This window comes from Felis catus, chromosome A1 (assembly GCF_018350175.1).
Source record: "Felis catus isolate Fca126 chromosome A1, F.catus_Fca126_mat1.0, whole genome shotgun sequence".
NCBI classification, from domain to species: Eukaryota; Metazoa; Chordata; class Mammalia; order Carnivora; family Felidae; genus Felis; species Felis catus.
This window is the reverse complement of record NC_058368.1, coordinates 196,053,748-196,067,368: the sequence shown is the minus strand read 5'-3', so window position 1 is coordinate 196,067,368 and position 13,621 is coordinate 196,053,748. Positions and strand designations below refer to the sequence as shown.

Sequence of the window (13,621 nt, the reverse complement as noted above, 5' to 3'; positions counted from 1 at the left end):
ACAGGTGCTGTTTCATAAAGCAAATTCAGAGATACACCTGAAACTAATATAACACTGCATATTAATGAACTGGAATTAAAAAAAAAAACAATAAAAATAAATAAATAAGAAAATTCAGAAATAGGAGGGAGCTAGCTATTCCTCGGCCCCATTCCCAAGATTTTGATTTTGTCAGTAGGTATGGGGTGGGGTCAGGAATCTTACTGGCGCCCAGGTGGTTCTGATAAAGGCGTCCCTGGGACCTCCCTGGAGAAACCCTGTCTCACAGGATACAGGAGGGATCCTACAATCTCACCTAAGGTGGGTCTTTGGGCTTTGGCTCCCATGAGCCCCTGAAGTTGTACTTCTTTTTTTTTTTTTATGTTTATTTGTTTGTTTGTTTATTTATTTAGAAACTAAGAGTGTGCTCGAGCAGGGGTGAGGGGAGGGCAGAGAGAGAGGGAGAGAGAGAATCCCAAGCAGTCTCCCTGCTGTCAGCACAGAGCCCACCGTGGGGCTGGCTCTCACCGCGAGATCATGACCTGAGCTCAAATCAAGAGTTAGATGCTTAACCAACTGAGCCACCCAGGCACCCCTGTGTTTGTACGTCTATTTTGCCTGAGTAGATGCCCCTGGTAGGGTCTGGAGTGTTGGTTGAGTTTTCCAAGATGTCCTCAACTCAGAGCTGGTCCCAAAGGACTGGCGTGGACGTTACTCTGGGTGAGATACGGGAGGTTTATCTGGAAAGCCATGAGGCTGACCTATGTGAGGCCGGGGCAGGGTGTGGCTGGCAGGAGGTGACACACTCCCCCTTTCTTTGTCTCCTGGTCCACAGTGACAGCCTAGAAAGTGCCGTTCTAGGTCAGGAAAGAAACCCTGTACTCTGGGGGCAGCCAAGGGTGCTCCTCCAGTCCATGCTGGCCCTTTCTGGGGTTGGAGGTGTCCCAGCTCTCCCCCTCGAGGCAGTGGGAGTTAAGGCCCTGTCAGTTTAACTGGGAGCATCTTGTTTAGGTTCAAAGACGCGACCCCCATCCCATGCCTTACAAGCCATATCACTTCCGTAAGTCTTCATATCCTCCTGACTCCAAGGTCCCCCCTGGAAAGGAGTGGATTCGAAAATGGGAGACTGCCGAGTGGCCGTGTATGCAGAATCCCTACCAGAAGCGAGTCCGTGGGATCACTGTGCTCTGCTTGCTTTTCGAAGTTCTACCCCCAGTGACCCTCACCTCACTCTCTCATGCCCCCCTCATGAGTCTTGCCTGTGAGCTCTTCTGTCTGGGCTTCCTGCAGGTACATGGAGTTCTTCCCCATCCCCTCCAACACCACCTCTGACTTCTACTTTGAGAAAAGCGCCAACTACTTTGATTCGGAAGTGGCGCCCCGGCGGGCGGCCGCTCTGTTGCCCAAGGCCAAGGTCCTGACCATCCTCATCAACCCAGCAGACCGGGCCTATTCCTGGTACCAGGTGAGCTGGGGCTGGGGCGGAGCCCTGGGTGGGGGCACGGGGCTCTGTCCACCACGCAGCTACTCACTGACTCATTCAACAAACATTTAGTAAGCACCTACTATGTGTCGGGCCCAAGCTAGGAACGGGGTGGTGGGTAAGAATGGAGCCCCTCCTCCACAGTGCCTCCAGCCTAGTAGAGGAGACAGGCAGAAATCCACGACGCATCCCAGCCGGCAGTGACCTGGCCACCCTCCCAGCTTCATCGCGGCTCCTGCCTCTGATTCTGACCAATAAGACGTGGAGGCTGGTTCCACCCTAATGAAATGGAGGTTTGCTGAGCAGTGACCATACTAACTGGCCTCCTCACTGGGCACTGGTGGGGGGGGCGGGATTCAGAGAAGGATAAGGCATAGGACTCCCCATTCATGGCAGAAGCTGCAAACACCGGATCAGGTAAGGAATTCACCCGGACTGTTGTCTGCGCCAGAGAGGGTATGACTCCTACCTCCTACTTGACTATGTAAGAACTAGAACTTTCTTTAACTTCGATGACCTAACTTAATTTTTTCGAGCACCATTCCACTAGGCTGACAGGAAAGCTTAGACCTGAGCCTTTTGAGGGTTTCCTACCCTGCCTGCCAATCTTCCTGGGATTGTGATCCAGTGCCAGGGTATGGGGGGTGGGTAGCTGGTCCACCACCTGGTCCTGGATGGCCTCCTCAGGCCTGGCCACTTTGGGAACTTCCCTGCCACCCTCTGAGCCTGTCTGTCTGGGTTCTTCAAATGGCCAGCCACTTCCTCTCTGGGGCTTTGCTGTGTCCACGGAGCCAGCAGGTATAGACCCTACATGCTCTCTGGTCCCACAGGGCCCCCTTCTCTCACTCCCCACCCTGAGATGTATGTGAGTCTCAGTGTGGGTGTGGGGGCTCATGAGAGTTACCCCTAGTGGGCAGGTTCCTGGTCTCTGGATGCTGACGGCCCAGGACATTGTTTTAGGTGGTTCAAACATGGCATTTTCCCCGTTTTGATTCTTTCCCAGTCCTGTCTTAGTCTGCTCGGGCAGCCGCAACACAGTATCATGGATTGGGGGGCTTAAACAACAGACATGTATTTCTTACAGTTGTGGAGGCTGGTGGATTCAGTTCCTGGTGAGAGCGCTCTTCCTGCTTTCAGATAGCCACCTTCTCACTGTGTCCCCACAGGGCAGAGGTGGGGGGGGGGGGGTGGGGAGGGGAGAGAGAGAGAGGGAGGGGGAGAGAGAGAGAGAGAGAGAGAGACAAGGACGGAGGGAGTGCTCTTTGGTGTGACTTCTTATAAGGGCACTAATCCCATCATGGTGGCCCCACTCTCATGACCTCATCTAACCCTAATTACCTCCCAAAGTTCCCACCTCCAAATACTAACATTTACGGGGTAGAGCTTCAACATATGAATTCGGGGGAGGGGACACACATATTCAGTTCCTAAAACCGTCTGATTTCTATAAAGGAGACACTCTCAGTTTGGGGTAAGTGTCTCTTCAGTCCTTTCTCACACTGCTAAGCTCTGTTTTCAACAAAGAGAGCACAAGCTTCGGGCTCAGGGCCGGTAGCAGACATTTGTATCTGGCTGGCATTTGAGAACGCTGCTTTATTTTTATTGCTTTTATGAATGGTTACCTTCTTTATGTGACAACTGATTCTGGTTGTCTATTTATGGAGGCAGTAGAGAGTTTTATATTGAAATAGATTTATGTGAATAAGAAAGATGAGTCGATGTAAATCAAAAGTATATTGACATTGGCACACGCAGGCGGTTTGTGGGTATGGCAGAAATCCGAGAGGTGGTGAGCAGAAGACCAACATTTGGAAACTCTGATCCAGTCCAACTCCCGTCTTGCAAAGATGGGAAAGCTAGGGCTCCAAGGGCCATGTCTTCCCCAAGTCAAAGAGCAGTGAGAGGCAGAGCCAGAACTTGAACCCATGGCTGCTGGTTCTAGTCCAGAGTGTTCTGGCCACTCCACGGCTGCCGCCCCAAGAAAGCCTCTTCCTTTGTGCCCTTCACGTGACATTCTGACCCTCTCCCCTTGCACACAGCACCAGCGAGCCCATGACGACCCAGTGGCCCTGAAGTACACCTTTCACGAGGTGATCACGGCTGGGCCTGATGCGTCCGTGAAGCTGCGTGCCCTCCAGAACCGCTGCCTGGTCCCCGGCTGGTACGCCACCCACATTGAGCGCTGGCTCAGCGCCTTTCACGCCAACCAGGTAGCTGCCTGTCCCTGACCCTTGGGAGGGCGCTCACAGTACTGGCTTGCGGCAGCTGGCAGAGAGCCTCAAATCTCGTGTCAGTCTCAGGGCCAGATATGCCCTCATTGGCGAGCTAGACCTTCGGGGTCTTCCAAGGTTTCATTTTTGTTTATCCCAAGGCTGATGTGTGAGAATCCCCTGAGCCCTTGTCCCATTACAACGGGCTCTATGTCCCTGAGGGGACTCTGAAAGCCCTGGGGTAGGGCTACCTTCCTCGGAGGAGGGGAAGGATATGGTGACGTAGTGAGAGCCTGGTCAGAAAGGTAGGCAGGGTCAGATCACAGGCATTTTAGGGAAACCCTTGGAGGGTTTATGCAAGAGAATGAGAGAGGCAGAGAGGTGCGTGGTAGGGTTGTGAGGGGCAAGCCGTGCTTGGGGGATAGCTTCATCTCTAGGAGAAGATGACATTGGTCCAGGGAAGCTGGCAGAGAGCTGGACTGTAGAAGACTGAGGCGTGGGGACACCTGCCATTCAGAAGTGGAAGATAAGGTAGAGGCTATAGAGTGCAGAGTCCCCAATTTGTGACTGTGGCCGCTGACCAGAAGATGGGGAACCTATTTGCCACTAGAGTAAACACACACCCATATCATCCTTCTCTTTTTTCTCTTTCTTCCAGATTCTGGTCTTGGATGGCAAACTGTTGCGAACAGAACCCGCCAAAGTGATGGACACAGTGCAAAAGTTCCTTGGGGTGACCAACACTATTGACTACCATAAAACCTTGGCGTGAGTGTTGCCTTGGCTTTTCGATAGGGTGATTTTCTGAGCAGACACCTGGACCAAAAAGCCAAAGGCTTGAATGATTATGGAAGAGACACAGATTAGTTAGAGTTAGCAAGTGTTAGGAAGCATGCATATCCCTGATAGCTGTCTAGCAGAAAAGCTAATATTAATATGACTTGGGTCATATTAATAAAGGTATCAACTCAAAAAAAAAAAAAAAAGGAGGTGATGAATATGTTCTACTCTGGTCAGTCCCAACCCTGGGGTTTTCTTTTCAGTCTGTGCTGAACATTTTCAGAATCCTTTACTGAAGTAAGTTAGACTACCATTAAACAGCCCCAGTTCCCCATAAGGGTTTCTTAGCATTAGATTTTGACTTAGTTATAATTTCAGGAAAAGGAAACTATGAGTATTGGTGACGGCTCATAATCCCACTCACTCAGAACCTGGCACAAGTGCACTGAGAATGCCCTCCCCAGATTGAGTAGGTGCCGGCCTGTGTTGCAGGAGCTCAGGGCTAGGGAGTCGTGTCTCCTAGTGCTATGTCCCAGACAATGACTCATGCGGCTGGATGGAGGTGGGGGGGGGGGGGTTCTCAAGAGAGGGAGGAATAAAGTCACCTTCCCTGGCTACCTTTTTGGGAAGGTCATGTGGTAAGAATGTTCCTTCTCACTCTCTTGGAAGTTGAAGGTAAAGAAGGTCACCTTAAGGCAGACAGGAACAGCAGCTAAGGGAGGGCTGTGGCATCAGAGATGCCTGGGTTAGGATCCCAGACCTGTTGCTTCTTTAGCTGTATGACCTCGGGCAAGTGTCTTCGCTCCTTCAAACCTCACTCTCCTCATCTGTAAATTGGAGACAAAGGTGATAATTCCTGCCACCCAAGGGTCACTGTATTGAATGAAGCACGTGTGTGGAACTCATAGCTCAGTGCCTGGCACGTACTGATGCTCAGAAATCCTCTCCATCATCGTCTTCCTCCTTTATGCCTACCCTGTGACCCATCCAGAAATCCCTGTCTCCCTCACCAAATGTGAATTCTGTTTCCTGGCTCTTCTCATGCCCAAGAAGCTCCTAATGGTTCCTGATCTGGGGTTGAATTCTGATGCCAGCATGCCTCCTCCCCTCCCCTTGACAGCTTCAGATCTCATCTCTCCCCCACAAAAGCCTTCGAAGGCCCAGCATGACTTCGAATCCTGAAGGCAGTCTTGCTTTGCCATTTCTGAAATTTAGTCCAAAAGCCAGAACTTCTCAGTGATGAGCATGCTTAAGTACAACAAAAATCCCCCACGAAGCTTTTTTTCCCTGTTGGGTTCTTGGGTGAAAGAAGTTGCTCAGCCCTGAGTAGGAGAATGCTCAGAAAAGATTTCCCAGGATCCTCTGGGATTCTGTTATGGGTCGCTGAAGGGACGGACTCACGCTGCTCCACCAGGACAAGAGAAGGCTCAGAACATGCGAGCTGCCTTCTGCTAGGAAGAAGGGGCAGGGGCAGGGGCATTGAGTGTAGTCCAAGGGCAAAACTCGGGCCAGCGGATGCAAACACCAGCCCCACACATCTCTCTGTGGGTTCCAGAGTGTGCTTGGGGTAGTGGGTTTCATGGTCTAGGCTTTTGCCCTTCCTGGGGTCTGTGAACGTTGCCTTAAAGTGGGAGGGGGATGGGCTGGGCCAGCTCCCATCCATAGGCTTTCCCCAACTCCACAGGTTTGATCCAAAGAAAGGATTTTGGTGCCAGCTGCTCGAAGGAGGAAAAACCAAGTGTCTGGGCAAAAGCAAAGGCCGGAAATACCCAGAGATGGACCTGGATGTAAGTGGACGCACTGCCTGTGGCAGCTGGATAACCGGAGGGGGTCCCTGACTGGCGGGGATCCCCTCTTCCCTTTACCATGCACTCAGCACCTTTTTTTAATTTTTAATGTTTATTACTTTGTTTTTGAGAGAGGGAGACAGAGTATGAGTGGGGGAGGGACAGAGAGAGAGAGAAGGAGACAGAATCCGAAGCAGGCTCTAGGCTCTGAGCTGTCAGCACAGAGCCCAATGCAGGACTTGACCTCATGAACTGTGAGATCATGACCTGAGCCAAAGTCAGATGCTCAACCCTCTGAGCCACCCAGGCGCTCTGCCATGTGCTCAGCGTCTTAATGGCCTTGGCATTTCTTGGATGGTGTTCTCTTATCTATCTATCTATCTATCTATCTATCTATCTATCTATCTATTTATTTATTTATTTTGGGGGAGAGAGCGGGGAGAGGGCCAGAGAGAGAGAGGAGAGAAAGTGTCCCAAGCAGGCTCCACACTGTCAGCCTAGGGCCTGAGGCAGGGCTCAGTCCCACAAATCGTGAGATCATAACCTGAGCCAAAATGAAGAATCAGATGCTTAACCGACTGAGCCCCCCAGGTGCCCCTTGGATGGTGTTCTTAAAAGGAGGAAATAGAAGCTAGGACATGGTGGGTCAGGAATGGCTTAGTCAAGTGAGTATTTATTACCTTCTGCCAAGGGCTGAGTGCTGTGGGCTTTGAGGATGATTCAGACATGTGCTTTGCCTTCAACGGACTCCTAGTCTAGGAGGGAGACTAGCCACACACACCAATAAGATGCAGGCCAGCAAGTGCTTCACGCAGCAGGGGAGCTGCACACAAGTACTGTGGGAATTCAGAACACGGAGATGCCACTGGAAGCTGATGGGGCGGGGGGAGGGGTAAGGGAGGGGAGGGGCTCTGGGGTTGGGCCTGTGAGGACGGGGGTGACACCGGACCTGGGCATAGAGGAATCCCTATTCTTGCAGGAGAGTGTCCAAAGGATGCAGGGGAGAGGTTGCACGCTGTGACTCTCAGTTGCCCCGGTTTTAATTAATTCTCTCTTTTCTCCCTATCACGAGAACTTTTACCTTGTGTAATTGTATTTTGGCGCCCTGCCCTATAGGAGTTTTCTCTTGGAAGCTACCATTTTCAGAAAGACTGTGGATGAAAGGTGTATGGGTGGACGCGGACAGAGTGGTGGGGAGGGATCCCTCTTGAATCAGCGCGTCACTGAGATCTGAACTCTCCTTCCCGTTCCAGTCCCGCGCCTTCCTGAAAGACTATTATCGGGACCACAACATCGAGCTTTCTAAGCTGCTGTACAAGATGGGCCAGACACTGCCCACCTGGCTGCGGGAGGACCTCCAGAACACCAGGTAGCCACGGCCACCTCAGCCACACTGAACGTTTGCGATGGCCTGGACGGCCTGCCGCATGCTGAGCCAGACTGACCTGCAGAGTGGGGAGCTGGGCCCGGGCTGGCCAAGCACTTATGAGCAATACTCAGCTGAGGCCCAGGCAGGGCCAGGAGAAGAGCCCAGGCAGGTCCGCAGGCACTTGAGAGCATCCAGTGCCGGGTCTGTGGCCTACAGGACCTCCTTAGCCACCAGGGGTCCGTTCCGTTCACAGCCTTCCATGGGGAGGCCACTTCCTGTTGGGGGGAGGCCACTTCCTGGTAGGAGGGAGTCCTTGAGACTCTTTTCTGTCCCTCACTGTGTTCTACCAACCACACCCTCCCCGTCATCCCATCACTCCCTGCTCCGGGCAGGGTATCCCCTCAGTATTAGCTGCCCTATTTTCCCCGTCCTCCAGACAATAGGGAGAAGAGCCCAGCCGGGCCTTTTGCCAAACCAGGGAGAGAGACTGGATGCTTCCCTGACTGTTTTGAGCCAGGCACTTCAGAGGGGTCAGCGGGGCACCCAGAGTCACTAGGCTGGATGTGGGGGTGGCCACCTCAAGAGAACTCTGGACCTCCTCACACATTCTGGTTAATACTTTCACATCTCACCTTCCCTTTTGGGTAAAGGATCGCTGATCCCTACAGTATCCACCCAGTCCTTGGGGCCTTCTTCAGGACCCCGGGGCACCGCCATGCCATTTGGACCCAGAGACCCAGGCCTCCCTACCCCTGTTCCTCACCCTGGGATATGACGTGTGGTGTTTCCTGTGGTAAAAGACTGAGGCGGTTCAGGAGTCTGCCAGTATACATGTCCCAATGTACATATGCTGTCCCCACGCCCACCCAACCTTGGCCCCTGGCAGACACTGGGCAGAGTGGGTGAGACTGCTGTCCATGGCTTTGCCCCAGCTACCTGTGGCCAAGGGCTCCTAGAGACCCCCTTAACCCCCTCCCAAATACTAAGAAGCTAAAGTATTTTAATATTTTGTTTTTTTCTTGGTGCCAGAGTTTATACCCTGGGTGCTGGGGTCGCACTGTGTTATATATATATATATATATATATATATAATGTGTATATATATATATTCTATTTTTTTTGGTTGGGTTTATTTTTAATTCAGTCATACAAAATGGTGGCAAGCCCCAGTGTCACATCTCAGTGCTAGAGAATGGGATGGTAGGATGGAGGAGGGCGTGTGTCTTCATATGTCCGGGCCTCCAGGAGACAGTTTGGAGGTGTCCCTTGGAGAGGTCTCTGTTCCTTCCCCAAGTGTCGCGGTTGTCCTGGGGCTACCGCGGATGAACTGGGGTGGTGAGATGAACAGGAGAGACCTACTCCCTCCAGGAAACCTGGCTTCGTGAAGCACAGTGACCCTGGAGAAATTCTGGCCAAAGGCAACAGCAGGGCTGGGGCGGGAGGCTGGGGGGCCGAAGGCCAGCCTGTCCCCTCCCCCTCATATGGTGCTAGGTTGGGAGCTGCCCTGGGAGCCGGACTGCCCGCTGGGACCCACTGAACTGTCTCCAGGCCCCCCTCCCCCGCCACAGACCATGGGATCTCGGGGCTGTTTTCTGGTTAGGGTCTGCTCCTACCCCCTTCTTTAACAATGTGAAGTGACGAAGGCTGGGCGCCTGTCCCCAGCCCCTCCCACTGCCAGGTTAGCTTCCAGCCCACCTCCAGGAATCCCTTTCTGGAGAGCCTCGTCCTGTTCGGAAGACTCTAGCATCTTGGGGCTGGAAGGGTCCTTTGACGGGTATGGAAACAGGTCCAGAAAGGGGAGGCGGCCTCCTTGGCCGATGTCTCAGAACTGGGTGCACGCGGAGCTGAGAACTGAATCTGAGGCTCCCGATTCTGGGTCCAGTGCTCTTCTTCCAATGCCACACTGCCTCTGAGCCCATCCTTGGGACCCTACTCTGTGCCAGGTTCCTGTCCCTCCCTCAGTCACACCCGTGGTCATTCCAGGATAGGGGACAAACCACTCCTTCCCAGCCAGGGTGCCTTTGAGCCTTCTCAGTTCCTGATCTGCATTTGCAGTCCTGCCTTGCTCTCCCCAAGAGGTCCTTCCCCAGTGTGCGGGGGGGCCGGGTCTGGCTGAGCTCTGAACCCGTCCCCTCTTTTCAAGTTCTTCCCTGGGTGGATACTCAGCAGAAGAGCTGCGTGTGGGTCCGCTGTCCTGCGAGAGAAGCCTTCCCATCATGCTTCTCCTCGGGGCCTTTGAGCCTGGGAACCCCGGGCAGTGTCGACCCCGCCGGGGATGAGGAACAGAGTGTCTGAGGACAGGGTGGTGTGCCTGCTCGTACGCCCGTGAACGCTTGCTGGTGCCACGGCCCAGACTCGCAGGACGGGGTCTTCCGTAGTGCAGACCCCAGCGTCGTCCCCCACCTTCGAGCTCCGTGGCCTGTGAAGAGCTCGCAGCTCCCACCTGTTGAAATGTACCCTCTGTGTCTGGACGCCTGCTCCCACCTCCGGGAGCTCAGAAGGCCTGGAGGGCAGGCAGCTCCATTTCTCTCCGCCTCTGGCTCCAGGAAGGAGCAGGCAGTTTTGAGACCCTGTGGGACCCTGTGGGACCCTGTGGGAGCAGAGGAAATATTGGAGCATTTTGTCCAGGCCCTTCTGGGAGGCTAGGGACTTGACCTGCCCCATGTTCTAGGTCTGTCTGGTCACTGCGACTTCCTTTCCCACTGATGAATCTTTCTTGTGGACCCACTGCCAGGACCTGTGGATATTGGGGAGCGGGACACATAAATCCCTCTAGGGGCTCTCAGCTACTGAGCACACAGATCCTCCACACGAGAGGTGCAAATGGGTACAGCATCGCAGCATCTTTAATGTTCGCTAATTCACTGTGTTTGGCCAAAAAATAAAAGAGACAGAGAGAGAGAGGGAGAAAGAGAAATAGCTTAAGTCATGTAGCTGACTCCACCATCCATTCTGCCATCTTTTCCACAAGCCTTTGCTGGGGGAGGGCACAGGTGTCATGGTCACCTGCAGCTGCCCGAGTCACCTGGGGTTCTAGAGCCGCCCGTAGTGCAGGCGTCTTGTGCTCGGAGGGTGAGCCTGAAGTTTAAAGATGGGCCTCTTCCAAGCCTGTGCGTCGGAGGGCCAGCACCTCCGGGGCCCAGATGAGGGAGCAGTGGTCTGTTTCCAGTGGAGGAAAACTAGGCTGACCCCCCAGAGATTGGTGGTCTCAGTGGGGAGGGGTCCCCCATGGGTTTGTTGGTAAAGGAGCAAGTGAAAACATGTTTTACCAATTCTTTTATTTTGAACACCCAGTACCCTCCATCTAGATTTCAAATGAACACGTTGTCGCATTTGTTTTCTCTCTCTCTCTTTCTCTCTCTCTCGCTCTCTGTGCGTGTACATTTTTTTTCTGAATTAGTTTAAAAGTAAGTTGCTGCAAATATCATGAGACTTTACCAAAACGCTTCCGCCTGGGTCCCCTAAGAGTTAGGACGTTGTCCTCCATAATTGGCCTGTAGCACACCCAAGACCGCAGTGATTTCCTAAGAACATCCGCTGTTCAGTCTATATTCACTTGTCCCCCAGGTAACTCATACCTGGTTTGGGAATCAGGATCCTGTCAAGGTGCATATATGGTACCTTATAACTGTGGTTGTCGCTCAGTCTCTTGAAATGCTGAAAAATCCTCTCTCCGCTCACTTTGATTTTTTTTAAATGACGTTATTTCTGAGGAGAGCAGGCCTGCTGTCCTGTCCGAGTGCCACATGCTGGGTCTGTCTGATCATTTCTTCATGGTGTCATAGAATATGTTCCTCCAGCCCCTGTCTTGTCAAGGGGAATTCAGGCCGTATGGATTTTTGCCTTTTGTGCTGACTCGACAACTTCATCCCGGCCTGAGATGCCCCTCTGCCGTCACCTGTACCAAGTGCCAAACCGGCAGAAGGGCTGGATGGGGTTCCAGGAGCTCAGGGGAGGGCAAGGGGGTGGCCATTGCAGCTGGCCCTGGGTGCCCCCTAGGGGGAGGAGGCTGGGCCCTCTGGGAAGGAGATGCCTCTGGCTCAGAAAACCCTGTGCTACCCGCTCTGATCCTGGCGATGGACCACACGGCACCAAATAGAATCTCTCTCTCTCTCTCTCTCTCTGTGTCTCCCTCTTTCTCTGTTTTGTGGCCTCCTGGTTTTTACTTCCCAGAGGCCCATGGTCTGTGTGCACTGGAGCAGAGCCAGGCCCCTGGGATGCACCAGGGAAGGGCCTAGCTGGGGAACTGCCTCCCCCAAGCTGTGGTGTGAGGAGAAGAGCACTGGGCTGGAGGCAGGAGATGTGAAATTGCGTCCCAACTGGGTACATTTAGTAGCTGCGTGACAGTTTTCCTCCCAGGGCCTCAGTTTCTCCACTTGTAGCATGAGCAGATGGGGCTAAAGCAGGGGTTTTCAAATGTCAAAGAAGGAAGCGGGTCTGCTCTAGGTGAAGTGAGGGTGGAGGGCCCAGGTCCCCGCCCTCAAGGCAATGCTGGCTGCCCCCCCAGGGCTTGCCCTTGCCAGCTCCGACAGCCAGAGATGTTTTTAGTTCCCACAGGGGACGGGCATGGGCTTTGTGAAGGGTCATCGTCAAGGGCCTGGGGAGACTCTGGCTGTGTTTTATCCTAATGAGTTCATCCCTCCCTCTTTCCTTCCTCTCTCTGGCCCTTGAGGAGAATGAAGGAGGAGAGGGTTTTCTATGACTGTGCTAGCTTTTATTATAAGCAAGAGGGCTCCTTTTGTAATTTGTGCATGAAATTCATGTCATTTCCTGGGGAGAGGAGAGGGCTGACTGGAGAGGGTGGGGGGCACACTAGGGGAGCAGACAGAGGTTTCCTTCCCTTGTGTGGGGTGGGGAGAGGGGGGAGAGGGGATGCTACCCAGCTCACCCGATCAGGGCTCTCGAACCAGCCGTTTTGGGTTGTGTTAAAAGTGGGAACCTTCCTCCATTAATGTACAATCTCGAACTAACTGCTAATAAAGTGGGGTTCTATTTGTATGCACTGGTCATGTCTGTCTTGTCTCTCTGAACTTTTTGAAAGGCCTGCAGGGGAGGGGTGGAGATCCAGGGGGTCTGCACCACAGCCAGTGTGGCCACCCTGTGGATGGTGACGGGGGTGGGGGGGGGGGAGAAGGCATTTTACTCTTTGATGCTGTTTCCCTCGTCTCTGAGGGATATGGAGGAAGTTGGGCTCACTGGCTGTTCTTGGAGAACCGGCTTAAAATGCAGATCCCCAGGCCACACTTCCCGAGAAGTGGCACATCTCTGGCAGATGTGGAGTGGGGCCCAGCCATCTGCATTGTAACCTCCAGCACCCTGAGGCACCCCGTTTTGGGAAACCCTGGCTTTGATCGATGAGTCCTGTGGATTCTAATTAATTTGGAGAGTCCCACTGTCTGAGCAACCAAACTGTGGTTAAAACACGTGACTGTCTAGCCCTCCCAGCCTGATTGAGGGCCAAGCTTGACAGAGGCCCCGGCCCACCGTCTACAACATGGGGCTCTGGACCTGCTCCCTCAGATCCCCCTGCGAAGCTTTAAAACAATGTACATTCCCGGGCACCCCAAAATCCATTCTTTCAGAACCTTTGAGTGGGACCCAGTGAAGTGCATTTTAACCCCCTGATACACAGGAAGATTCGGGAACACTGAACCAGGCCACTGAGTGCGAGCCAGAGAAGGTCCACCGGAACGTGGACGGCTGTCGAGGGGCGAACAAGGGCACAGCTGGGAACATAACAAAATGCCAGCCTCTGGGCACGAGAGCAGCACCTGCAGGGACCCTTGAAGTTTGTCAGCTGGGAGCTCGGTACAGGTCGTGTGGTGTCACCCACAGTTTGTGGCTGGAGGCCGCACTAATGGGAGCAGTTCCAGAAGGTATGCTACAGAAAGGAGTCCTGTGCCAGTTAAGGGGGTCAGGCTGCATCAGAGGTTTTTGAATTTTAAAATAGCTAATACTAATTTTTAAAAGAGAAAATTGGAAACCAGGTAAAGGCAGGGGTGCTCCGATTGGA

The 13,621-nt window shown here is 53.2% G+C and overlaps 1 protein-coding gene across 4 annotated transcripts in view; it reads left to right on the top strand.

Moving 5' to 3' along the window:
• NDST1 (N-deacetylase and N-sulfotransferase 1) overlaps positions 1 to 12,606 on the top strand; it is a 62,485-nt gene extending 49,879 nt beyond the window's left edge. For all 4 annotated transcript variants that reach the window (XM_023260438.2, XM_045036881.1, XM_045036886.1 and 1 more), the window contains exons 11-15: positions 1,270 to 1,444; positions 3,502 to 3,672; positions 4,331 to 4,440; positions 6,137 to 6,239; positions 7,493 to 12,606. In XM_023260438.2, the coding sequence (XP_023116206.2) occupies positions 1,270 to 1,444; positions 3,502 to 3,672; positions 4,331 to 4,440; positions 6,137 to 6,239; positions 7,493 to 7,612 (679 nt within the window). In that variant the 3' untranslated portion in view covers positions 7,613 to 12,606. The remainder of the gene's footprint in view (positions 1 to 1,269; positions 1,445 to 3,501; positions 3,673 to 4,330; positions 4,441 to 6,136; positions 6,240 to 7,492) is intronic.
• The last annotated feature ends 1,015 nt before the right edge of the window (positions 12,607 to 13,621 follow it).